This window comes from Sinocyclocheilus grahami, unplaced genomic scaffold, assembly GCF_001515645.1.
Source record: "Sinocyclocheilus grahami isolate Dianchi unplaced genomic scaffold, SAMN03320097.WGS_v1.1 scaffold162.1, whole genome shotgun sequence".
Taxonomy (NCBI): domain Eukaryota; kingdom Metazoa; phylum Chordata; class Actinopteri; order Cypriniformes; family Cyprinidae; genus Sinocyclocheilus; species Sinocyclocheilus grahami.
In genome coordinates, this window is record NW_015505341.1 from 666,829 (window position 1) to 693,236 (window position 26,408).

At 36.5% G+C, this 26,408-nt stretch overlaps 3 protein-coding genes and 1 pseudogene across 6 annotated transcripts in view; all 4 read left to right on the forward strand.

Annotated features, from left to right (window-relative positions):
• The first annotated feature begins 2,949 nt into the window (after positions 1-2,949).
• On the forward strand, positions 2,950-15,357 carry mpp4a (MAGUK p55 scaffold protein 4a). 2 transcript variants are annotated; one of them, XM_016282574.1, is made up of 21 exons: positions 2,950-3,129; positions 4,355-4,490; positions 4,599-4,726; positions 4,860-4,937; positions 6,122-6,205; positions 6,324-6,455; positions 9,753-9,834; positions 10,416-10,501; positions 10,646-10,717; positions 11,700-11,896; positions 11,992-12,050; positions 12,758-12,775; positions 12,956-12,997; positions 13,429-13,449; positions 13,592-13,636; positions 13,739-13,912; positions 14,040-14,120; positions 14,432-14,525; positions 14,640-14,748; positions 14,845-14,979; positions 15,117-15,357. In XM_016282574.1, the coding sequence occupies exons 2-21, from the start codon at positions 4,436-4,438 to the stop codon at positions 15,303-15,305; spliced, it is 1,881 nt and encodes a 626-aa protein (XP_016138060.1). In that variant the 5' UTR covers positions 2,950-3,129; positions 4,355-4,435; the 3' UTR covers positions 15,306-15,357. The 2 variants fall into 2 exon arrangements, with proteins under 2 accessions (XP_016138060.1, XP_016138061.1); XM_016282575.1 differs by having other exon boundaries at positions 4,413-4,490.
• On the forward strand, positions 7,588-9,316 carry LOC107592994 (uncharacterized serine-rich protein C215.13-like). The gene is made up of 2 exons (XM_016282576.1): positions 7,588-8,292; positions 8,413-9,316. The coding sequence occupies exons 1-2, from the start codon at positions 8,289-8,291 to the stop codon at positions 9,204-9,206; spliced, it is 798 nt and encodes a 265-aa protein (XP_016138062.1). The 5' UTR covers positions 7,588-8,288; the 3' UTR covers positions 9,207-9,316.
• Positions 15,358-16,534: 1,177 nt separating the features above from the next.
• Positions 16,535-22,332, forward strand: LOC107593016 (transmembrane protein 237A-like; annotated as a pseudogene).
• A 2,491-nt stretch (positions 22,333-24,823) lies between these two features.
• The window catches only part of LOC107592995 (abl interactor 2-like), a 50,750-nt gene continuing 49,165 nt past the window's right edge, over positions 24,824-26,408 (forward strand). For all 3 annotated transcript variants that reach the window (XM_016282577.1, XM_016282578.1, XM_016282579.1), the window contains exon 1: positions 24,824-25,025. In XM_016282577.1, the coding sequence (XP_016138063.1) occupies positions 24,909-25,025 (117 nt within the window). In that variant the 5' untranslated portion in view covers positions 24,824-24,908. The remainder of the gene's footprint in view (positions 25,026-26,408) is intronic.

The following is a 26,408-nucleotide window of genomic DNA, read 5'->3' on the forward strand; positions in this document are numbered from 1 at the left end:
TGGTCAATAAATTGATTCATACATAACCTGAACGCTGAACAAATAAGCTTTCCATTGATGTATGGTTTGTTAGGATAGGACAATATTTGGCTGAGATACAACTATTTGAAAATCTGGGAATATTGAGAAAATCGCCTTTAAAGTTGTCCAAATGAAGTTCTTAGCAATGCATATTACTAATCAAAAATTAAGTTTTAATATATTTACAGTAGGAAATTTACAAAATATCTTCATGGAACATGATCTTTACTTAATATCCTATCATTTTGACCCATACAATGTATTTTGGCTATTGCTACAAATATACCCCAGCGACTTAAGACCAGGGTCACAAATGAGGTTTCCATTTCAGCATGACAGCATGCTGACATGAAGCTTTTCACTATATGAAATTTGATTTAGTTGTAATTATATTATCTAGTCTTATTAGACTGTACCAGAATGAATTTAAGATATTTTTAGAACTAATACACTTCCGGGGGAAGTCGTGGCCTAATGGTTAGAGAGTCGGACTCGTAACCCAAAAGGTTGCGGGTTCGAGTCTCGTACCGGCAGGGATTGTAGGTGGGGGGAGTGTATGTACAGCGCTCTCTTCCACCTTCAATACCACGACTGAGGTGCCCTTGAGCAAGGCACCGAACCCCCAACTGCTCCCCGGGCGCCACAGCAAAAATGGCTGCCCACTGCTCCGGGTGAGTGCACACACATTTAAATGCTAATTCCAAGTATTACTTGGCCACATGTCACATGTCACTTCACTTAAGACTAAAGTCATATTTTTTATGTATTTTTGCCGTTTACTGAAAATGTGGCATTCAACACTATGCAATAAGGGAATAATAATTTCAATGGCAGGGCCCCTAAAGAACCTCAGCATGTAGTATTTTGCACTGGCAAAACTAGCGGTAACCTTTACATTTAGCTTGTTTCACAAATGCCTTTATTCATGAATTAACTTATTTCACTTATATCAAGCCGATCAATAACTTGTGAAAAAGTACTGTATATGTGTGTGTGTGTGTGTGTGTGTGTGTGTGTTTTCCTCTGAATGCATCTTTTGTACATTTGAACATGCACTGAAAGAGTTTTGCTGATGTCACACAGGCTTGTTGTGAGATCTGGTTGGCAGATGTGGGTTTTTAATGACTGATTGCCAAAATCTAGAGAGCAGGATGGCTCAATAATGTTTATATACAGTATATGACTTACTAATAAGAAATTAAACAAACAATAACTTTACACAATAATTTGCGCAAAATTCTCAAAAATCTTTGAAAATCATAAATTTGTTAGGTCATTGTCATTGGCTAGACTGGTTACTGAAGTATTGCTTACGATGATCATAAAAACAACAGCACCTTTTCTGTTAAATACAAAGGCTGATTTTATTGTTTTTTATTTTTAATTTTTCAGAAGGTTACTGGTTTTGATAAACTACTTGTACTCTCATTGTTGATCTTCTGTAAATGTGACCATCACCTTGAAAATGAATTTGTCAAACACAGTTTGACAACAATTTGTGCAATTGAAGTCATGAAAAAAGGAATGAATAAACCGCTTTTGTAAACCGTTTTCTGGCATACTACTTTCACTACTTCAATAAACATTCCATACCTGCAAGATCAAATTTATGTTGTGGTTTTCTTCTCTGTCACGTTGCTTATATAGTTATGAATTGATAATAATATAGATAATAGAAAGAATTAATGAGGTTCAATTTAAGACCATTAGCATTGGTCAAGTAACACCCGTGACTATCAGCAATGCGGTGTCCTGGATTTTAGCTCTGACATTATTACAGTTAAACGAATAGTTCACCCAAAAATGAAAATTTGCTGAATATTTACTCACCCTCAGGTCATCCAGAATCTAGATGAGAATTTTGTATTTTTTTTCATCTAAACAGATCTGGAGAAATTTAGCAGTACATCACTTGCTTACCACTGGATCCACTGCAGTGAATGGGTGCCGTCAGAATGAGAGCACAAACAAATGATAAAAACATCACAATAATCCAGTATGTATTCTACATGACTCCAGTCCATCAACTAACATCTTGTGAAGTGAAAATCTGTTTGTTTGAAAGAAACAAATTTATTATTAAGACATTTTTAACTTTAAACTGTCACTTCTGACCAAAATATAAGTCCATAATAACGCTTCTTCCAATGAAAAAGTCCATCCCCTGTTGTCCTCTCACATCAAAATACACCAACATATTTGTTTAGAACTGTTTTGAAGTGTTTTTGCTTGTAAACATATCTTGATTTGTGCATATTTCTCTCCTGATTCAGACAAGATGACTTTTTCAGAAGAAAGCAATATTAAAGCTAGACTCGTATTTTAGCTGGAAGCAGTAATTTGAAGTTAAAAACGCCTTAATGATTGATTTGTTTATTACAAACATAGAACTTTTCACTTCACAAGACCTTTGTGATGTTTTTATCATTTGTTTCTGCTCTCATTCTGACGGCACCCATTCACTGCAGAGGATCCATTAGTGAGCAAGTGATGTAATGCTAAATTTCTTCAGATCTGTTCAGATGAAGAAATAAACTCATCTTCATCTTGGATGGCCTGAGGGTGAGTACATTTTCAGCAAATACTCAGTTTTGGATAAATTATTCCTTTTAAAAAATGCACATTGCTCCTTTAAATATGTTTTCCCCTATCTATTCATTTGATTGCAATTGTTAAGTTGTTAAGTCTCTGGCATTGTGATATATTTTTAGCTTTGTCTTTAGCTTTGGCTGAGTCTTTTGGTTTTATGTGTCATATTTTCCATTTTATCTGTAAAGTTGGTTGGCCATATTGTGTAAGTGTGAGTGTGTCTATTGAGCTCTAAAAGCAGGAGGAGGTAAGAAGCTTTGAGTGGCAGGCGGTCCTATGGAATTGCTCACAGAGAGAGGCCGGCCCCTCGCTGGATTAAATGGGATAGAAAAGGATTACAATCTGAGTGTCCAGAGACATTTTATAGTAAAATCACATGCATGTTGGCAGGTCAGAAGCAGAAGATCACCTTAATATAAAGCTCAACTGACAAGATGCTTCCACAGCTACCTGGTCTAAACGTAGGATGAAGAAGCATCAGTGTGGTTTGGAGGAAGACAGTGGCAGGAGTGTAAGGAGGTAAGTGCGGCATCATAATCTAATCTTCATATGACGGACTCTTGACCTGCTTTCATAACGAGTTCAGAGATCACAATCGATGTGTAATTTCATTCTTAAAATGAATTGAACAATTTCCAGATTACTTCAATTTGACGTGCATTAATTGTGTAGTTGTAGATGATCTTTGCAATAAATGACACTGACTGACCATCATATTGGTTATATCTCCAGGTTCAAAGTTATAAATTGACTAGGTTTGTTTTTGAGCAGGTGTATTTTTTTTTTGTCTTAAATACAAATAAATATATTTTTGAAATATGTTATAAATTAGTCATTTTAAAAGTGTTAGGAATAATTAATACAAATGACAAGTTAAAGCTATTATAATTTGTTCTTTAAAACAAGTAATCAGCTAAATGTGTAACGTTCCTGTCAGTTTTGCACTCATAATTCATGATTTATGATTCTGCAGCAGAAATGCAAATTATGGTTTTATTTTTGACATTGGTTTGTTTTATAGCAGGTAAATTATTTATTCCAACATTATTTTATAATACTGCTTCCTTCTCATTAGGTTATTATAATTCTTTTTCTAATATTTTTATACATGGGTAATTTTCCAATTAGAGGCACTTGAAGATGTTAGGAATACAGAATCAAAATGACTAGTTAAAGGGTTAGTTCACCCAAAAATGAAAATTCTGTCATTATTTACTCACCCTCGTGTTGTTCGAAACCTGTAAGACCTCCGTTCATCTTATGAACACAATTTAAGATATTTTTGATGAAATCTAAGGGCTCTCTGACCCTCCCATAGACAGCAAGGTAACTATCACGTTCAAGGTCCAGAAAAGTACCAAGATGATCGACAAAGTACTCTTACAGTTGAACCACTGATGTCACACGGACTACTTTGTCGATCATCTTGGTACTTTTCTTGACCCTGAACGTGGTAGTTACCTTGCTGTCTATGGGAGGGTCAGAGAGCCCTCATATTTCATCAAAAATATCTTAAATTGTGTTCCAAAGATGAACGAAGGTTTTACGGGTTTCGAACAACACGAGGGTGAGTAATTAATGACAGCATTTTCATTTTTGGGTGAACTAACCCTTTAAAGCTATTATAATCTAGAAGGTTTTTTTTTAAAGCAAACATTCTTGTTCTTTAAAACATTGTAGTCAACTAAACTTGCAGTGGTTCTGCCGTTTTTGCACTCATAATTTATGATTTATAATTCTGCAGCAGAAATGTAGATTGTGCCCTTGTACTCTCGACATGGATTTGTTTTATGGGACTGCAGTGATCTGAATAGAGAGGTTTATCATGCGGCAATCAATGGAGGAGGAGCCAGTGACACAACCTGGACAAGATGACAATGGTGCGTCTTTGCAAATACATAGAACAGGGATGTTGTGCCCTTGACATGCACAATGGTATAGCTGCAAATCAAATACTACAGTAATTTGAGTCTTGTTCTCTTTCACAGATGTAGGTTTGGCTCAGATCTTGGCAGAAGTGGTTGAGGAAGTGAGACTCTCCATAGACAGAGATACTAATGGTGCTGATCTTCTGTACGGTCTCCTCAGTGCTCCTTGGCTTTGCTCTCTTCTCAGGGTAAGACATGCTCATTCAGTACTTTCACCCATGACTATCCAGTTTTGACATTATCCCAGGGCAGGACATTGGACTGAGTGTGGAAAAAAGTTTGCAGCTGTCTTGCAGATAAAGGATTTGTTATTTCCTATAGGTATATGAGTGTCTGGTGCAGCACAGTAGAGATTCCCCAAGCCCGTACCTGTCTTGTTCCTCAAGACTATCTCAGGAGGTCAGTCAATGCATTTTATTACTGACTTTGCTTTGAAGGACTCAGTCATCAACCATATGAAACTCTCATGTCATATATAATATAATGACATACAACAGTCAAATGTAATCAATGAAACATGTTCATGTTACTCAGATACTACTGAAAATGCATTGTATTTAATAGAATAAAGTTACATGAACTCACTGATTACATTAAGCAGAACTGGAACTGATTGAGTTTCAGCAGATTTCATTTTCCCAGCATGCCTCGCTTCAGACTATTAAAGGACACTAAATATTAAAGTTAAGTGTTATTTTTGCACATTATGACTATATAGTATGTTGCTTTATTTTTATTTTTTTATTTTTGTAATTCAGTGTTTTTATTATTTTGGTAAAGTATACAAAAACATATTGCAATAAAGGAAAAAAAAGATGTTTGACAACTACTACCCCCAAATCCTCACCCGACCCAACACACCTCAGGACTTAGAAAAATGTCTAAGGTAAAACAACATAAAAATCAAATAAGTACACAGATAGGCAGGATTTGTAGTAATAGTAGTAATAATAACAACAAAAGTAACAGCAGTAGATTCAATAGCCAAAATCCAGTTCTTCCAAATGGACAAGGTTACAGGTTTAGCTACACTATGTTGCTTTATTTAAAAAGCAATGACTACTCACTACATTACAGTGATAGTCTCTATAATTACATTAGCGCATGGATGTGTGCTTGTGCTATTGCTGGTACCACCTATTGGATAACTGTTACTGATTTGGATTGTTTTGTGAAGTTTAGTTAAGTTTCAGCCCCACAAAGTATTTTAATGTATTTATAGTTTAATATAATATTAAGAGAGCCCTCTTTTTGTGCACTTGCAAAATCATTTAAAGCATTTTTTAAAAACAAAACAATAGTTACAAGTACAGTGAACTTATTTAATTTAATGCAAATGGTTTGAGTTACCTTAACTCGTTTGGTTTTACAGTGTATAATTCATTGTAAGTATATTCCAAGTCTTCTAAAGCCATACATGAGGTTGAGTAAATGATTATTTGAGCACTATAGTATATTATAAGGCTTCTAAAGTCATACATACAGTAAGAGTGAGTAAAGGATGAAAATATTTTAATTTCCGGGTGAAGTAATCCTATCAGCCTCTATTTTCTTTTCATTGTCTGTCTTCTACTCTCCCACAGATTATAGCCAGTGTGCGAGGACTGGCTGCTCCTTCCTCTGATGCACAAGAACTTTATATTTTACTGAAATGCCCTCATATGCAGGTTAGAGTCTAATTTGCTAGTATGATCATTTCATTATGGTACATATATGTAAATAAAAGTTATGTCAGTCTTGTTTTATTATTTGTTTTATTACCATTTATTATGTATTTCTCTCCAGGCTTTGCTTTCTGCTTATGATTCTGTGGCCCAGAGGGACTATGGTCCAGTGCTGCCGCCCCTTCCTGACAAACTGCCTGACAATGAGGAGGCTATGAGGATTGTTTGCCTCATGAAGAATAAACAGCCTCTGGTGAGCATCACATTATAAATAGCACTGCAATTTCAGATATGTTAGTGAACAGCTTATCTGTAATCCCACTTAAATGTCCCTTGTTGCGCTACAGTACAATATCATGTAAAGGGTATATGGCATTAAATATTTTTTTTCTGATCTATGGTAAGAGCTGTATGGTTACGTAATAACAGGTTTTAAAACCTATTGAAATCAGATGTTGAGTCTTATTTTAGTATGTAAATACAAATCCCACCAATCCTACCACTGATTTTGCACTTCACTTTATTCATTCTAATGATCACGGTCCTGTTTTATAATCTACAATGCTGCTTATTTCTAGATGGATATTACAGTGAAATGAAAAGTATAACACTTTATTTTACAGCCTCTGTTATACGTAACAAAAACTATAAATAATTACATGCAACTAACCCTAAACCAAACCATAATCCTAACCCTATAGTAAGTACATGTTGTTAATTAATATTACTCAGTACTTAAATGTATAATGATAGTGTAACAAGGACACCTTAAAATAAAAGTATGTCGACAGGCATGTCTGAGAAAGATGTGGCCGAAATCGAATACCAAGTTCATAAGGGAGAAAATGATGACTTCTACCAAATAATAGAAAAATATATATTTGTTTGACTGATTTTCCAACAAACACAAAGATAAAGCCATGTTTTAATGAACATATGTGACCCTGGAGCACAAAACCAGTCTTTATTCACTTGGGTATATTTTTAGCAATATCCAAAAAAAAAAATTTGGGATGGATCAAAATTATCGATTTTTCTTTTATGCCAAAAATCATTAGGATATTAAGTAAAGATCATGTTCCATGAAGATATTTTGTAAATTTCCTACCGTAAATATATCAAAACGTAATTTTTGATTAGTAATATGCATTGCTAAGAACTTCATTTGGACAAATTTAAAGGCGATTTTTTTTTGCACCCTCAGATTCCAGATATTCAAATAGTTGTATCTTGGCCAAATATTGTCCTATCCTAACAAACCATACATCAATGGAAAGCTTATTTATTCAGCTTTCATATGATGTATAAACCCTTATGACTGATTTTGTGGTCCAGGGTCACACACATAAAATTTCAATGCTATGGTGAGTCTATGAAACCAATATGAAAAAAGTTTTAACGTTATTAATTGAAAATGATTAATTTCACATTTGAAACGGATGGTCACATTAAAGAACTTATTAAGATTTGCATCATGTTTGTTCATCTTGGCTCAAAGCCACTTAATAGGAACAGTTTTTCTCTCCTGAAGCTTTAACTATTTTAGTCCAGTTATTTACCTCTGTGGTAGATAGAAGCATAAAAAGCAGGATAATGTACATCCAGAAGGTTGTTGTCACAAAATAATCCTCTTCAGGGAGAGCCCACATCCGTTTCCATCCCAATAGAGACACAGATCATTTTGTCCTTGCAACAGAATGTGATTTTACTTGACTCTTATTTTACCATATTGCAAGATACCCAAGCTTTTTCTTGGTCTAATGTTTGTTGGTTAGCATGCTCATCCTGTTTTCTCACTTATAAGTGTGTCAAAGAGGGAAGGCCCAGTTACTGGAACAGCCTTAGGAGACTCACAGTGGAGAAACTGGCTTTAGCCAGACGTTTTGGCTCAGAAGAGCAGAGTCTCCTGGGGTCTGCAGGCGGCCTGTCATCCTCCACCGGTCTGCTGTCCTCCATACCCTCAGGACAGCCGCACTCACTGCCCAGGTATCAGTCCACTGGTAGATGTAACCTGTGCTGCCAAACTGCCCATCTCTCAGGAGGAGGTCTGAACCTCTCAGCTCCGGCTGTTTATGACTCTGTGATTATGGGTAAGGCTCATCATGTCCCAAAGACATCTACTGTTTGGCTTGACAAGGCCAAACACTGTCTTACAGTGTTTAATTCTGAAACCAAATTAATCTATCCTGTTTTGTCTATTATAATTGAAGAGAACTGTGCAGATGGTGTCGAAACCCTAGTCGAAGATCAACACCATACATGCACAGCTTGCAACACCTCATCTCTAGCATACCCGTGTTCATGCTGCCCACCTGGATGTGGCCTCCATTCCCAGACAGCCCCCTCCAGCCCTCTGCTTCAGCGGCACCACTCCATAGATGCCACCCGCTCTCATCCAGCTCTGGTGTTCACAAAGCAAAACAGCCTGGATGAGCTGAGGTCAACCGTCTATACCGTTGCCAGCAGTATGGACCAGAGCACCAGTGACGCTCGAGATCTCAGGCAGAAGATGGTAGAGGTAACTGAGAGAATGACAGACAGTGTAGAGGAAAACGCCCAGGCATTGAGTCTGTTGGTGGAAGTGGTGGACAAACTGCAGGGTCTTATTATTGCTAGCAAATCTCCAGGAATGACTTCCAGATCCCAACACATCTCAAAAATGGCAAGTGTGCCCAACTTGCCTGGCCAGCCGATTGCGCCAGCCAAGAAATCTTTCAGCAACACTCCTCATGTCTCATCCTCCATCTCATCATCTTCATCTTCAACCACATCATTGTTTTCCTCCTCTTCTTTAAGCTGTAACATGGATTTTTCTCATGTAGCACCACAGTGCAACTCATGCAAGTCTTCATCATGCCAGACCAGAAACAGGTCTGTAATACCAGGAAGTAAAAATGGACAGACTTCCCTATCAAACAGTTTGACGACCTCCACTCGTAACGATGACTGTAATACAATACTGTGCCTCCCTAGCAAGAAGAAAAAGTCGAAGATGAGGAAATAAGAGTGACTGTGTTCCCACTTCTCTCTCCTCACTTTACTCTTTGCTGAAATTGCTGGTTTTGACTTTACCGAATGCTGTGATGTTGTTCACTACAATGGAACTACACTACAAAAAGGCAATTACTTGATCTTTTTCTTATTTGTATCTCCTCTTCATCCCATCCACAATCAAGATCCATGGAACAATTCATTGATTGGTGCTTGTGCCTTCAAATAAAAATGCTGCATTCTTCATCTGAGGCTCATTCATCAACCCATTCATCAACCCTATGTGTCTTTCCCAAACTCTAAGTTCCTCTTTGACCTCTGTCACACTTTTAGTTTAGGTCAAGTCAGGCATGTTTCTGTTTGAGATGACTGTATTCTGCAATCTCATTACCGCAATGTCCATCCTCCTAATATTTCATCATAACATGATCTCCACTGCACCCACAGCCTTCCTCCACTCATGTGCAGGAGTAAGATCTTCTGTGGGAATCACCATGTGATGCCTGTTGTCATTGACAACCAACTGATTGACCATTCTTGTGTGTTTTCACAATTTTAGGGGGTAACTATTAGGAAGAATGAAAGAACGGGGAACATCTTTATTGCAAGGGTGATACATGGAGGACTGGCAGATCGCAGTGGTAAGTAACCTTTTTTTACTTTTTAGTAAGTAAACTTTTTGATATACTTTTTGTTCTTTGAGCTCATACTTATTAAGTGTTCTGATAGGTTTAATCATGTAATTAAACTGATGCAAAAAGTTAAAGTGGTGATGAAACGGAAGTAGCATCAGATCATTTCTTCAGAATTGTAATGTACAGTACACCCAAGTGAAACAGGTTATCAAAAAAAGAAAAAATGTATGGAGGAACTTGGTTCTATCCATCCGTTGTTGACTGGATGTCAATTTTAAGAAAGGGGTGGGGTTTAAGCAGACTAAATGATTGGAGAAGTCCATCATACGTCACCAATCCTTTCAATGGAAGATTATGATATTTTAAGAATTATGAGGTTAAAACATGCATGGATGAATTGTTCAAAATAAGATCAGTATCACATTTAGAAATTGGATATGGTGAGTTTTAATTTAATGCTGACTTTAAAGGTGAAGTGTGTGTTTTTGAGCCATTAACACCACAACGTGATAATTTTGATGTTGTTTGAAAGTATTAGACTAACAGTAGTATTCTCTAATGTGTGTGTGTGTGTGTGTGTCTTTTAGGACTTCTTCATCCTGGCGACAAGCTGGTGGAAGTGAATGGACAGAAAGTGCGGGGACTGCAGCCCGAGCGAGTCATTCAGATGCTGGTAAAGTCAAGATTAAAACCTCTTTTTGTGTTTCTTATAACGTTCCCCACTCTCTTCCAGTTACATAATATCTTAGACTTTCAAACCATTCCCTATACTCTTATAATGACCATATCTATTCATGCAGTGTGCACACTTTTATAGGTACAATCTCAGGGAAATATTCTTTTTAAAGTGATCCCTAATTCACCACAACCTGCCAACAGCCAACCAGCCGTAAGTGCACTGTATTTAATAAATATATTTATAATATTCTACAAATATATTTAATAAATGAATACATTTAATAAATACTATATATTGTATAAATACTACAGACCAATTTGGAGTAGACGTCACAGTTACGTCACTTGCAGCTGCACGTGCATTGTGGTGGCAGAAAAACACTGGGAACAAGAGGAGGCAAATGGGTAAAATCCACGGAATAAGAGAAAATATGTATTGTTGTGCCTTTGGATGTCAGTATCGGAATGCAAATAATTTTTATAAAATACTGTCGTCAAAGACGCCATTTGAAGCTAAACGCAGATGTTTAAACAAACAGACTATGGATGAAACCTGCTATGATTACCCTACTGTTAAAGCATAAATTTGATTTAAACAGTAGGTCTACATAATATTCACATATGCAGTTCATAGGGGACATATTCTATTAGCCTACAGTTACAGCATGAAAAAGCTATTTAAACCTATAACATTTACCTATTTTATCTCACAATTCTGACTTTTTTTCTCGCAAATGCAAGTTTAAATATCCTACTTCGGACTTTATAACTCAATTTAACTCAACAATTGCAAGTTTGTCAATTCTGAGAGGGAAAAGTGTGGGATTATAAACTCATGATTCTGAGCTGAGGGGAAAAGAGAGAATGACGAGTTGATTTTCCTTATCAGAATTGTGAGATATAATCTCGGAATTGCGAGAAAAAAGTCCGAATTTTGAAATACAAACCCAAAGTTACCTTTTTCATTCTTTTATTCCATGGCTTCTGTAGACTGCTACTTTAAAACTGTCATTTTCTGCCACCAGATAGAATCCGCCCACAAAAAAACATCATCACTGTTTGCAAACACCAAATTGGTCTATATATTTAATAAATACTATATAGTGAGTTCGCTTGCTGCATTAAAAGAATGACTTATTAAAAAAGTAAACAAAGAAAAAGTTATTGTTAATTGTCTCTCTCTCTCCTATTAGCTATATATGAGAGCCATGGTGGATTACAGTCCTCTGCAAGACCCTGCGATCCCCTGCCCAGATGCAGGCATGCCTTTCAGTAAAGGTGACTTGCTGGAGATTGTAGACCAGAGGGACATCCGATGGTGGCAGGCCAGGAAACTCCACAGTGCCTCATTGTGTTGTGGCCTCATACCCTCCACTAACCAATTCAGATAGTCAGTTTTGAATTATGCTAAGTTTTAAATTTTTTCAGAATTATGCCATTGATCCATTTTTGACCAAGACTGATGTTTATTTCCTTGTTTTGCAGTAAGCAAAGAGAGTTATGGTGGTCCCAACCTTATCAAGCTCACACCTGCATCAGACCCTGTATGTTATAGCACACACATACACACATAGATGTATGAACTTCTCTGCACTCTTTAAGATGTTAGTTGGCATCATAAGCCTCTTAACCCTGTCCTCTCTCCATCCTGATCTAATTACTTTAAAGAAGCTTGAAAGTGAGCTGTTCTTGGCATGGTCCTTCCTTCATGACTGATTGACTAGTCCTGTCCACCTTGTGCTCAACCATTAAGGTGAAAGAAGGATAGATACTATTATTTCTAAACACCAGGTTCTTCTGCATATCCTTCTGAGGAATTAGAAACAAGCGTCTGAAGTTTGCAAGGTCCCTGTCAAACAAGTCCCTGAAACATTTCGGGCACAATTCAGCACAGATTGCTCAGTGTAATGCAGGTTTTGCGTAGAGGCTATTATTGAAGGATGGAGCAGTTAAAACTATATAAGACTTGACGACAATCCTGCAGCCCATGACATGATGTTTTAAACATCATTTAAAAAAAGGTCAGAGAGAGTCATTCTTAATTAAAAAGTCATCTAAAAATGTAATTTGTAATAATAAGCTTAACCCAGAAAAAATAAATAGAATTAAAGAATGCTATGACCACTTATGATGTACTAATTGCAGTCTGTTCATATGATTACCCACCATGTTGCATTAATATTATTAATATTTAATATTTATTAATTACTAGTCTAATTCTTTGTCATTTTCTTTGCTTTGATATCCAAAGTGAGCGCAGCAGATATTGGTATGTATCTTTTTTTGTCTTTCCCTGTGATTTTTCTGTTTATGTTTACTTGTTTTTGTCTATTATGACTTGTTTTGTCTATTAGGAATTGATTGTAATGGGTGTGCATGAAGTAAATAGATAATGGATGAAATATTAGTTGTGTAGTGCTGGGTGAGTGTAACTCTCTTTGTTCTAAAGGAGAAGAGGAGATAATGGATGAGAACAAATGCATTGAAACAGGTGATTATCCCACAGAATCCATGTCTTCATTTATTTAACTTATTATTCTGTGTGGTAATATAGGAAAGTCCATTTCTGCCACAGATTAAAAAAATATATATAATGACTTGTAATCTTAAAATTCTGACTTTATTTATTGCCATTCTGAGTTTTTATTTAGCACTTTTGAGTTAACATCTCTCCGTTCTGACTTTTTTTCTCAGAAATTTGAGTACATGTCTTGTAATTTTGCATTTATCTCTCACAGATCTGAGAAAGAAACTCTGAATTGCAAGATATAAACTCATAAAAGTCAGAATTGTGAGATAAAAAAGTGACAATTGCCTTTTTAATTGTTTTATTCCGTTGCTGAAACAGGCTTCCATAGTAATAGAATGGGGTTGTATGAACAATTTTAGCACAATGTTGAATTCATTTATTTGTTTTTACAGATGAAGAAGATTTTGAGTTCGGTAGGTAAGTCTTTTCTGGGGAAAGAGCATTTCACTGAATGAGAGAATAATTTAGATTTTATATAGATTTGCTGATTTAAAGATTTGTTATTAAAACGTTTGCCAATGGTCTTTACATTGACCCACTCTTTGTTTTGTCCAGTGTCAGAGGAGGGTGAGAATGAACACATGCAGGGATTATATATAGGTATGAAATCTGAATGATGAATGTAAATGATCAATTTCAATTTCGGCTCATATGAACGCATACACGTATATGAAAAGTGAATTGTTTAATTGTTTGAATCAGTGGGGTTCCGATACAGTCTGCGTGTGTGGAGGAGGAAATCATACAGCAAACGAAAGCCGTCATGTTATTCCTGTGGGGTCAGCAGCTGCCATAGCACCTCAGCCACCATTTGTGAAGAGGTGCTCCACTACCAGCGCCACATAGACGATCCCCCCCGTCTCATTGTGCTCATTGGTATGGTCCTCTATGTGCAGGGTTATCATATCCTTGCATGAACTGACAATAACTAACAATCATGTGTCTCACTGGCTGATTTAAATATGTCCCATTAAAGCCTCAATACTTTTCCATATTTCCACAGGTCCGTCAGGAGTTGGTGTAAACGAACTACGCAGGAGGCTAATCAAAATCAACCCTAATACGTACCAGGGACCAATATCTTGTATGTTGTCCATATGATCCCTTTAATCTCTGACTTAAAGGTGCTGTAAGCTAGTTTTTTGGAATATTGTAAAAAAATCAAATAAAAAATCCAGCCCTAACCTCTTATATCACTGAAACTTTCTACATGATGTAGAAGCACAAAGAGTAATAAGTATTTCAAACAAGGCACTGAAATTGTGTTTGGACGGCTAGATCTTAAAGAGTGACTGTGTGTGTTTGAAGTTAACAAACGTCTGAAATTGTTAACAGCGTCTAACATTATTTAACAAAACAATCTGATGTTACAGCATGTCTCTTGTTTTGCTCCAGACACAACAAGGTCCCAAAAAATGGGTGAAAAGAATGGGCGGGAATATCACTTTGTGACCAAGGACGTGTTTGCGTACATGGTGGTTAATCACAAGTAATCTTTTTGTTTATGTTTAAATATAAAAAAAAAAACATATATATAACTGATGATCTGTTCTTGTGATTCAGCTTATTTTGGATTGTTTTTTGTGTTTTTAACAATATCCAGATTTCTTGAGTATGGAGAGCATAATGGACACATGTACGGCACCAGCTTAGACTCAGTCAAAGATGTTTTGGACAATGGAAAAATATGTGTTATTGACCTTGAACCTCATGTAAGTGTCATTAATGATTATTAAAACCACACTTGTGTTTTTATCATTAGTTAGGTTGCAAACAGTGATGCACCTGCACATATCTGTTTATTCCAGTGCATTCATTCAGTCAGAACCAAGAAGCTGAAGCCCTACATCATATTTGTGCGGCCCCCGTCCCCAGCACGCATGAGACAAACAAGAAAAGACCCACATTTTCTTGCCAATAGCTACATTAAGAGATGTTTTCATGTAAGATATGCATTTGATATTTCTTGTGGTACCTTTGTTTCTGATAATAGATTGATAAACAGCTATGAACTGAAAGAAAAGAGTGTGTTCATGAATTCTGGTTATGACATGTAACATTGTCCCACTGGTCTGTTCAGGATAAAGACTTTGAGGCGATTGAGGAAGCAAGCAGGACCATGGAAGCCAAGTATCGTCAGTACTTTGACTGCGTGATTGTGAACGATGACCTGCAAGATTCATGCATGGATCTGTTCACGGCTATACAACATGCTCAAGAAGAACCACAGTGGATTCCTGCCAGCTGGTTTGCTCCTGATCATCTATGACAGACAGACATGCATACACTCTAAAAAATGCTGGGTTGTTTCAACCCAACTTTGGGTCAAATATGGACTAACCCAACTTTTGGGTTAAAAATTTAATGTAAAAAATGTAACCCAAAAGTTGGGTCAGTCCATATTTGACCCAAAGTTGGGTTGAAACAACCCAGCATTTTTAAGAGTGTAAGAACAAACAAGGGACTTGTTTGAATGGATATAATTAATGTAAAAGAACTGAATTTTGAAAAAACGAATGCCTTTGTGTGACGTTTAGGGAAAATGAACTTTCATGTGAACCCCTAAGTAAAATCCTGTTTGTAGGATTGCCTTGTCACCAGCAATCGTTTGGATTATCATGGTCCATACTAGTACACGGTTGGGTTAGTCCATATTTGACCCAAAGTTGGGTTGAAACAACCCAGCATTTTTAAGAGTGTAAGAACAAACAAGGGACTTGTTTGAATGGATATAATTAATGTAAAAGAACTGAATTTTGAAAAAACGAATGCCTTTGTGTGACGTTTAGGGAAAATGAACTTTCATGTGAACCCCTAAGTAAAATCCTGTTTGTAGGATTGCCTTGTCACCAGCAATCGTTTGGATTATCATGGTCCATACTAGTACATAGTACATACAGTATACTATAAACACATATTTAGGCATTGAGGGTCTTCACTAGATGTCTTATGAGATTTATAGGTTTATTTCTGGTGATTTGAAGTATGTTTACACTAGCGTAGAAGCAATTTTTTGTGACTGCTAAATGAAGAAATGTAAGTGTTATTTATGTCTTACAAGAACTGTCAAAAACTGCATCTGTTACAGTTTAATGTCATATCACAAGTGTATGATACCAATATATAATATTTTTGAGTTCTATACAAATTTAGCCCATGCATGTGCTTAAGTTAAGTTGCAAATATGGCCAAGTCAAAAGAGCTCGCATAAAAGCTATAGAGAAGAAAATGTTTTATTACATTTGGCTACAATAAGATTTCCAAGTCACTAAAAGATGCTTCCTAGAGATGCAGCTGGTAGCCTTATTCAGAAGTTTAAAATGTGTTGTACTAGAAAAACTTTGAGGGTATTAAAGAAAAAGCACAATATCATCAAGAGGAATAAAATGTTCGATCAGATCGAAAACACTTGATTTACTGCCAAAGACTTGCAAGAAGACCAGATGAAAGGAGGAAAAAACATTTCAACGGAGAGTATAAGAAGAACACTAGACAAACATGGCCTTCATGTTGGGACACCTTACTGCTTTCTGTTACAGGAATGGACTGTATGAAGGACATCATGGATTCTTTGAAGTATCCGGCTGTTTTGGCAAAGATTGTGATGCATTCAGTGCAGAGACTGAAGCTTGATGATCAATGGACTTTCTAGCAGGGTAAACATCCTTAAGTATACATCCAAATCTACTGAAGCTTGGTTCAGTTGTAGAATGTTCTTGAGTGTTCAATCTCTAGATTTAAATCTCATTCAAATATTTGGTGGAATTTGAAGAAAGCAGTGGCAACGTGAAAAAAGACTTATCAGTGATCTGGAAGCTTTTGCACATGGGCGAAGATTTCAGTAGAGAGGTGTCAGAAGCTTGTGTGCACTTAGAGGCAACATTTATTAGAGGTTATAAAGAATAAAAGGTTCTCTGCAAAATTTGACTTTTGGGGTATTGAATAATTTAGATTTTTTTTCATCAACTTCACATTATCAGAATCACTCAAATGTGTATTAATAAACTTTCTAAAATAGTTTACTGATGCCTTGGTTAAACTGTTTTCATAAAATGTTGTTCACGGCAGCAGAATGTTTTGCAGGTCAAGGGGGTTGAATCATTTTGATTGCAAGTGTATATGGTTATTTTTCCAAACTTTTTATTTTCGTATTTTTTTTTTCCTCTAGATGAGTTGTTAAACTTTTTCCAATTAACTTTTGTGTGTGTGTGTGGTGTGGTAGAGTATAGATGTATTGATTCATAATCAATTACAAATTTAGTTTTTTTTTTTTTGCATAAAATAATATACCAAAGACACCTTCACACATCTTAAAGACATTTCTGAATCTGCTCTTTCTGTCATTCATTAAGCATTTCATATATTGTCTTTCCATATTATATATTATTATACATATTATGCTGGCATGTCATTCTAGTAGCTATATATATATATATGTATATATATATATATATTGAGAAAATAGATCCCTTTTCAAAATAAATCTGAATATTTTTTTTAAATGTAACACTGAGTGTACTTATTTGTTTCACTTTGTGCATGTTCTTTTTATTGTAAAAATGAATTGAACATACAGGAAAAATGTGTATGATGTAACAGCTGTAGTTAATGGTGTGTGTGTGTGTGTGTGTGGTTCTCAGGCTGTCCTCACTCACCGATCTATGCCACACTAATTCCCTCCTTGGCAGCTGCACGTCTGTGAGGATTAAGCCCAGGATTAGACAGCCTGACGGCGCAGCCAAGACTCTCCTCATCTCACACCAACAGCTACTGCGCCACCACGACTCCAGCCAGGCAAGAATGGGAAGAAAACAAACGGTAAATTATGCCACTCAGGATTATAGCAGATCTATCTGTCTGACAATATTTGTTCTTTTTTCATCATTTTATGTATTATTAATTTCTTAATTATGAATTTCTATTTACAATATTTACATTTTTGATTGTGAGTTTGCTTACTGTCATTGACTTGCTAAGTAGTTAAAAGTGAGCACTTAAGTCAAGCAGAAGAAGCAGTTCAGTCAGTGTTGTTTACCTAACTGGCCTCATAATCTTCTCTCTCTAAAGTGCTATATCCAGCATGAGGCTAATTTAAAGCTGCATGCTCACTGTATGCTCACACAAACACTCTATATATTGACTTCAATTGGAAGAAGTGAAATGAGTCTCATTTTCTTTGTTTCCATTCAGTCCTGATTTTTCGGATGTGCGACATCAAGACACCAGTGGTCAGTTATCCGTGTTGAACATCTGAACATGTGAACAGGAAGTTATCAATTAATTACATTTAAATTAATCAGTTATATTATTTGGCTTAGCCTTAGTAACCCCAAAGCCTGTAATAATTTCTATTGTACTTGGATTTCTTATCTAATTACTATAAAGGACAAGTGTAAACTGTAGACTAAGCTGAGTGTCCTGTTTCTGCCCCTTTACACAGACAAAATGCCAAGTGTCAAACCCAAGAAAAAGAAAACCAAGAAGGAGATTAGTGAAGTTGAGGAACCTCAAGGTAATGATACTTATAAATTCTTTATTTGATCTTAACAAGTTCGCATTTTTATCCAGACTATATAAAACTCGAGTGATACTGTATCATATACTGTACATTTGTATGTGCTTGCTGCTGGGCAAATACATTCTTATGAAAGCAATTTAAGTGTAGTCCATTGGTGTAACAGCTACATCTGCAGGTAGCAATTAGAATAGTTCAAATACCCAGGTTTAGTGTTTGCAGCACATATTTTGTAGTTAGTCCTTTTCTTTCCAATAAACAACAGCAGGACCTGAGCCAGCTATAGAAATGGAGGGTCTGGAGAGCCACAGAGAGCCGCTGACCCCTGAACCTCCGGACAATCCACCACAGAAGAAGAAGAAGAAAAAGAAGGCACATACTTTGGGTAAATACAGTAATTTATTCACATTTAATTTATGTATGTTATTTTCGTCTTTTTAGATGAATTGTTTTTGATTTTATTGTGTTAAAAGATGAGAGTGAACAACAAGACCTTTCAAATGGAGATGTTCAAGAGCCCCATACAGATGATGAGGAAGTCACCAAAAAAAGCAAGAGAAAAAGGTGAGAGGCAAAAAAGTTGAATAGAAAAGAAAGTGAATACATCTAAATGCAGTAGTTTAGTTTCATAGCAGTTGTGATTATATGACTTTTTCTGCTGAGAATAAAGTCCACTTCTTTTTGAAGAAAGGCTAAGATGATAGAAAACCAGCCTCATAATGAGCTCGGTGTGGAGGAGGAGGACATCATCACTGATGTGCACGCACCCATATCTCAGCGCTCTCTGTTCTCAGCCCCTCTGGGTCACAGTCATCCGATTGGAAAAGTGTTTGTAGAAAAGAACCGTGAGTTTCATTGTGAGATATATACATGTAGTGATACTTTCATTATACATTAATTAAATGTGATCCAAAATCATCACAATTAAAAGAACCAAAGACTTAAACTGTATACTTCAGTCTGTGTGCCTTGAATTTATTTAATACACGAGTTTCACAATTTGAGTTGAATTACTGAAATAAATTAACTTTTCCACGACATTCTAATTTATTGAGATGCACCTGTATATATATATATATATATATATATATACAGTATTATGTGAAGTATATTATATATAAATGTAGCCAATAAAATAGGAAAATAAAATAAAACTAATAAAATGCTGTATGACCTCTGACCCAGGCCGCTTCCAGGCGACTGATCGTTTGGATTTATCCCGTGACCATATGGAGGAGTACATGGAGGTCAGACCCATGTGGAATACACGAGATGTCGCCATGAGGGTCCACAGCGGCTTCAGGTGGGCTTGGTTGGGAGATGGTCTCAAATGGTCTAATAACTCTTATCAACTCTAATGTGTTTCAGTTTCATAACAGGGTTTCATGAGTTTGTCCAGTACTCATCATGGCCATGTCCTTATCATGTGGTTTTGGAGCTTGATGACTTATGTGCTAAAATTGTTGTTGTTTTCTGTGTAGGATCATTGGACTGTTCTCTCATGGATTTCTGGCAGGATATGCGGTGTGGAACATCATTGTAGTGTATGTGTTAGCTGGAGAGCAGATGACCACTCTACCTAACCTTCTCCAGCAGTACCACAGTCTGGCTTACCCAGCACAGTCTCTGCTCTACCTGCTGCTGGCCATCAGCACCATGTCTGCCTTTGACAGGTGTGTGGACACGGAGTAAGAACACAAGTGTCAATACAAGCAACAACAGTACAAACAATACATAATCATACTCCAAGCAATTAAAAATTTCAATGAGCAAACTTATTGATTCCAGTGTAATAAATTAGTCCTTCACCAGGGATTCCCATACATTTTGTCAGCCGATCCCCTTTAACATTAAGATATTAAGTTAATATTTCAATATTTTAACAACACATTTGCATGTTTATGGCTCCCTGATGTCGATTAATGGTCACATGACATGCAGTTAAACAAATACAGTTTTTTTTTTTAGTAAGTGTTTTATTCTGATTGTTTTTATTTTAAAGTAATTAGTGTTCATTACATTTTCATTATTTATTACGTTTTCATCAACTCACGAGCAACCATGTGTTTGCAAACCCCAGTTTGGGAAAACCTGCACTAAGATCGAATCATTGACTTGCAAGACAACTGATAAGTGAATGTTTCAAAACTAACTGTTGTATAATTTCTTGATCTGAGTGTTTAAAATGTGACTCGTGTTCAGAGTGAGTTAGCTGTACCCTCTTTACATCAGGGTGAATCTGGCCAAAGCCTCCATGGCTCTTCGAGGATTTCTCACTCTTGATCCAGCGGCTCTTGCTTCCTTCTGTGAGTGAAAATCAATAAACTGTATCAACACAACACTTACCTCTTACCAGAGTTATTATAGTTTACTAAAACTAAAAACATTAAAAAGAAAAGAAAGAAAAAAACATATAAAAACCTTTTTATTTATTTCAGCTAGTTGTTAAGGCAATGTTTCTCATTTTAATCTCAATACTAAAATAACACGGCTTCTGACAACACAAAGACAGAAATGTTTTTTTTTATTAAACCTTCTGTCTGTCTTTTTTGTCCTATAGTATACTTTGCTGCTCTCATCCTGTCACTGAGCCAGCAGATGACCAGTGATCGTATACATCTCTACCCCACAGCCAATGAAACACTTTGGTGAGTTTGTCAATCTAGGCGTACACTCAGTGTTCGAACTATACCGTGGACTTCGGGGGAGCCCACTTGATTTTTTTTTTATAACAGAGGGGGGTTGGTTCGTGCGCAAGAACGGGGGGGGGGGGGAGGGTTTGTTGAGGGCTTACAATGTCTTACAAAGATACATAACAGCTACAAGTGTATGCACTACTTGCTTTATGCAAGCACTATATAGGATAAATCACTATACAGGATTTACCCTATTATACTTTATCGACACAAATTGATAGGTGAAACTAGAATAGCATGTATAGTTATCTTTATTCAAGTGAATTAAGTTTAAATCGCCGTCATGCATGAATGAACGATATTTTAGCAATTTTACACATAATAATCCACGATGATCACATTACACAAAACTGAAATTGCACGTCAAAATAACACATTGTGAATATTTTTTGAGACCCCCCAAAATTTCACAAATCACGTTTTCAGGGGAGCCCATGTCTTATTAAGGGGAGCCGAGCTCCCCCTAGCTCCCCCGTAGTTCGCACCCTGCGTACACTCTCAACCACCCGTCGTCACACGTGGTTGCCGCAAGCCCGCCGGACACTCCTTCGTCAAATCCGCCGGCTGCGCCGTTCTCAAGCCCGCCTGCCGCCGCTCACTCAAGCCGGCCTCCGCATACTCGAGTGAGCCGCTGTGTGTGACGCTGTTTCGTTGTGAAAGCGAAACTACTTTGTTTGGCCTTACCTGGTCGTAGCTCTTCTGGTTGGTCTAGCCTGGGTGTTTGTTGCTACACGACCAGACATGGACTACACTGAAGGTAAGTAGACCTACACAGAATGTGTGTGTGTGTGTGTGTGTGTCTTTTCCTCTTCATGTGTCTATTGTCACATCATCTTATTCCTCTATAGTCCACATCCTAACATAAGCACTGTCTTTACTGTCAGAGTTTTTAATGGCGATGGAGGTGGAGGAGTATCCACGTCATGATGAGAAAAATGAGCTGGCAGCCTGACACTAATACATGATTTACATTTATCAATAATCAGAAATTAACATTGTTTTGTGCTAAATGTTTTGAAGTAAACATTTTGTATATTACTTTGTTGTTGAGCTTGTTATACTGTATACTGTAGATAATAACCGTGTAAACATATGAATAAACTTTTTTGTTAAGTTTCCTGTTTCACTTTTTTTTACATTTTTTTTACAACACATATATTTCGTATCTATGCATTCATAAGAACTGTATTTATATTATAATTATTCAGTTTAACAACGTCGTTTGCACTGCGCTCTTGCATTACTTGATCTTTTTATTTTGTTGCGTCAATCTGTTGAGTTACTTAGTATAGGAAATTATGATCCGCATTCACGAGAACAATCTTCTTTTTTCTTTTATTTTACATTCATTACTGATGGGAAAAGACACAAACGTTTCGGCTCAAAGCCTTCCTCAGTGTGTAAAGCAATTCAATCCCTCCACCCACTTTTCAAATCACTAATTATATTGACGTCATCATTCATTAGCCAATGTTCAATTATCACAATCATTAAATAATTTCCACTTAAACCCTGGACAATATATATATATATATATATATATATATCCAACACAAAACATCACATCCACTAGTACACCTCACAATATACCCGTGACTAAAACAATAGTTATTTAGGATCACATATTTTGTATGGCTTTGAGCCGAAACGTTTGTGTCTTTTCCCATCAGTAATGAATGTAAAAGAAAAGAAAAAAGAAGATTGTTCTCGTGAGTGCGGATCATAATTTCCTATATTATAATTATTCAACAATTAGAAAAATGTTGTTTAAAGTACTTTTACCAGAATTATTGTATTGCATACTGCAGGTATAACATGCAGTTTGCAAGTTGCTTTGGATTGCTAATAAGAGTGTGTGCCTGCTTTAATAAATGCAAATAAATGTGGGACACTCCTGTCGATCACTTGATGTTTCATGTCAAATACCCCTTTACAACTAAACGCATCACTAAAGAGCACATATACACAAACACAGCTCAAAATTGCCTTTTAATACTGTCATTTCTAACTAGATGTTAAAGGAGTGAAATCATTCTTGATGATGAAAGATATAAGAAGACTGCAACGGACTGTTAGGACAGCTGAAAGGATAATTGGTGTGCACCTGCCCAACCTTCAGGACTTGTACAACTCCAGAGTGAAGAAGCGGACAGGTTACATTATCACAGACCCCGACCACCACCTGTTTGCATGTCTCCCCTCAGGCAGACGTTCCAGATCTCTGCATTAGAACATCTAGATAAACACAGTTTTCCCCCATGCCATCTCCAGCTTAAACAGCTAACAGAGAAATCACCACCTGCCATCTATAATTCATTTCTTAATAACTAATTATAGTCTCTGTCTCAAGTATTATGTAAATAATTATACATCTTTTTATTTATACAGCTGTATATACAGTAAATAATGCACAAATCTGTACATACATCTTCTGTTCCAGATGCATACCACAATATTATTATTATTATTTTTCCCTTAGTCTTATTTAAATGTTATTTCTGTTCTCAATGTCATTTATGTATGTATGTATGTTTTTACCAAGAGCTCCACACACTTGGCGAATAAAGTGTGAATTGATGACAACACAGAGGGCGCAATTTCCAAAGGAATGCGAGACAAAAAGTGCATCTAGAGGTATTTTTAAAGTAATGCATTCTTTCGGCGTATATTGTGTGTGATAATTCATTTTGATTAAAGAAACATTATCGTTGGCAGGAAAACTGAGAGGAAGAAATATGTAGTGATAAAGGTTGTTTATCTGTTGCTTCATGTTCAACTTATTAAAGGTAGCATTTTGTTATTATACTGTAATGCTTAGATCGCTGGTTAAATCATTAACAACGACAACAACAACAACAACAACAACAAAAAGTAATATATTGTGGAACTCTTTCATACACGCTATAAAAGTTGTTGTTTTTGAAAAAAGTCGTCTCTTGCTTACCAAGGCTGCATTTGATCAATATTAATTTCTCATATTGTGAGGTATTATTACGATTTAAAATAACTATTTTATATTTAGATACATATTAAGAAACTCAAGAAACAGTTTTATTTTAAATTCTGAAAAAAAGAATGCTGCTTCATATTTTTGTGGAAACTACGCTACCATTCAAAAGTTTGAGGTAAGATTTTATACATCTATTTTATTTGTTCAAAAGTGACAATAAAGACATCTGTTGCAAACTATTCTTCTGAACTTTCATCACAGTTTCTACAAAAATATTAAGCAGCAAAAACTTTAATAAGAACCATTATTAATAATAGAGCACTAATAATAATGATACATATCAGCATAGTAAATAGATTTCTGAAGGATCATGTGACACTGCAGACTGGTGTAATGGTCAGCTTTGCCATCACAGGAATAATTCACATTTTACATTTAAACTGTAATAATATTTCACATTATTTTAAACTTTTAACCAGTAGTGTGTGTCCATATATTTTCACATTTAAATGTATATGAAATAGTTACAGGATATGGTATGGTTACGGAATATTGCGCAACATCGCTAACTTTAGTACGCGAGCTCCTTCACCATAGTAGGATTCGTAAACGCGCTTCCCTGGCTTTCCCCAAAACTCAGCGGGAGGTGAAGCCGCTCGACTTCCTGTCTGTAGCTGCGCGAGGGAGGCGGTCGAGTGGAGGGATGTAAAGATGGCGGAGCTGCAGATGCTGCTGGAGGAGGAAATTCCAGCGGGTCGCGGAGCTTTACTGGACAGCTTCACCAACCTCGAGAGAGTCGCCGAATACTGCGAAAGTAACTACGTACAGGTGAGTGGACGAATCAGTGCGAATCATACGCGGTGTTTCTGGAGTTGATGTGTGGAGAAGGAGCTGGAAGTGTCTGTGTGGTGGCTGTTGATCATCTGTTGAGGCTGAGCACCAGCTACTGAATGCATGCACGCATCTGCGGCTTCGCCTTGTTCAGATATACCATAAAAGTTTATAGTATTCGTAAGCGAAGGTTTGCAGGGATTGTAGCGCGTTGATAATAGTGATCACATGATAGTCGCGCGTACTGGGAAACTTTGTTCTGTTTTTCCGTGCGAGTAAAACAGCTGACAATACAGTTCAAATCAACTCACCTTTTGTTTTGTCGCGTTTGTAGAAAGGTGACACTCTCTGGTACTCGTGATCCGATCGGTAGGGCAGACAAGTGGATCCGACAGCTGCTCGAGGCGTATTGGAGCTCTTCCAGACTGATGTCATGCCATTAGAGGTTTCTTTAACTCTTTACAAATCTGTAAAGTCTAAACTTTTTTTAAAGTCAGTGCATAAGCCTCAATATGTAATCACTTCTGGGATTTGAATTGTGCTTGAACACCCATGCCAGTCTTTATCTAGATTTAGATGGATGATGTCAATATTTTAGCAGGGGAGCTAATGGTTAATATAAAGCATTTACATATATATATATATGTGTGTGTGTATGTATAGTGCTGGGTAATAACTGATTACATGTAATCTCTAAATTACCTAATCAGATTTTAAAAATTGATTGGCCTACTCTTAAAGGGGTCATATGATGCTTTTTTAAAGATCATTATTTTGTGTATTTGGTGTGACAGAATATGTTGACGTGCTTTAATGTTCAAAAAACACATTATTTTTCAAATACTGTACATTATTGTAGGTCCTTATACAAAGTCCCTCCTTCCGACAAGCGCAGTCTGCTCTGATTGGCCAGCTGATCCAGTGCATTGTGATTGGCCGAACACCGCAAGCACTCGTCAGAAATGTAACACCCCTTACCAAAATCGCCAGCTTCATCTTTCAAAATAAATGTAAAGACGGTAAATAATGTCATTAGTTTTATCATCAGTTCAAGCCCGAAAGGGGAACAGAGTCGCGTGACAGACACAGTGATGAAGCTGGTATGTGTTTGCAGTACACAAGCCACGGTTAAGACAGCTGACTCCACTGTGATGTGACCCTCGCTCTCGCTCTCTCTCTCGCTCCCTTTAATTAGATTATATTACATTTTAAAATACTTGTAATCAGACTACAGTTACTTTTTTATTGGTTACATGATTACATATTATTCACACAGTAGCAATACATTTATCATGATTTATTTATTCTCTTTAAAGGCACAATATGTAAGATTTTTTTTAATAAAAATATCCAAAAACCACTAGAACAGTGTTATATACA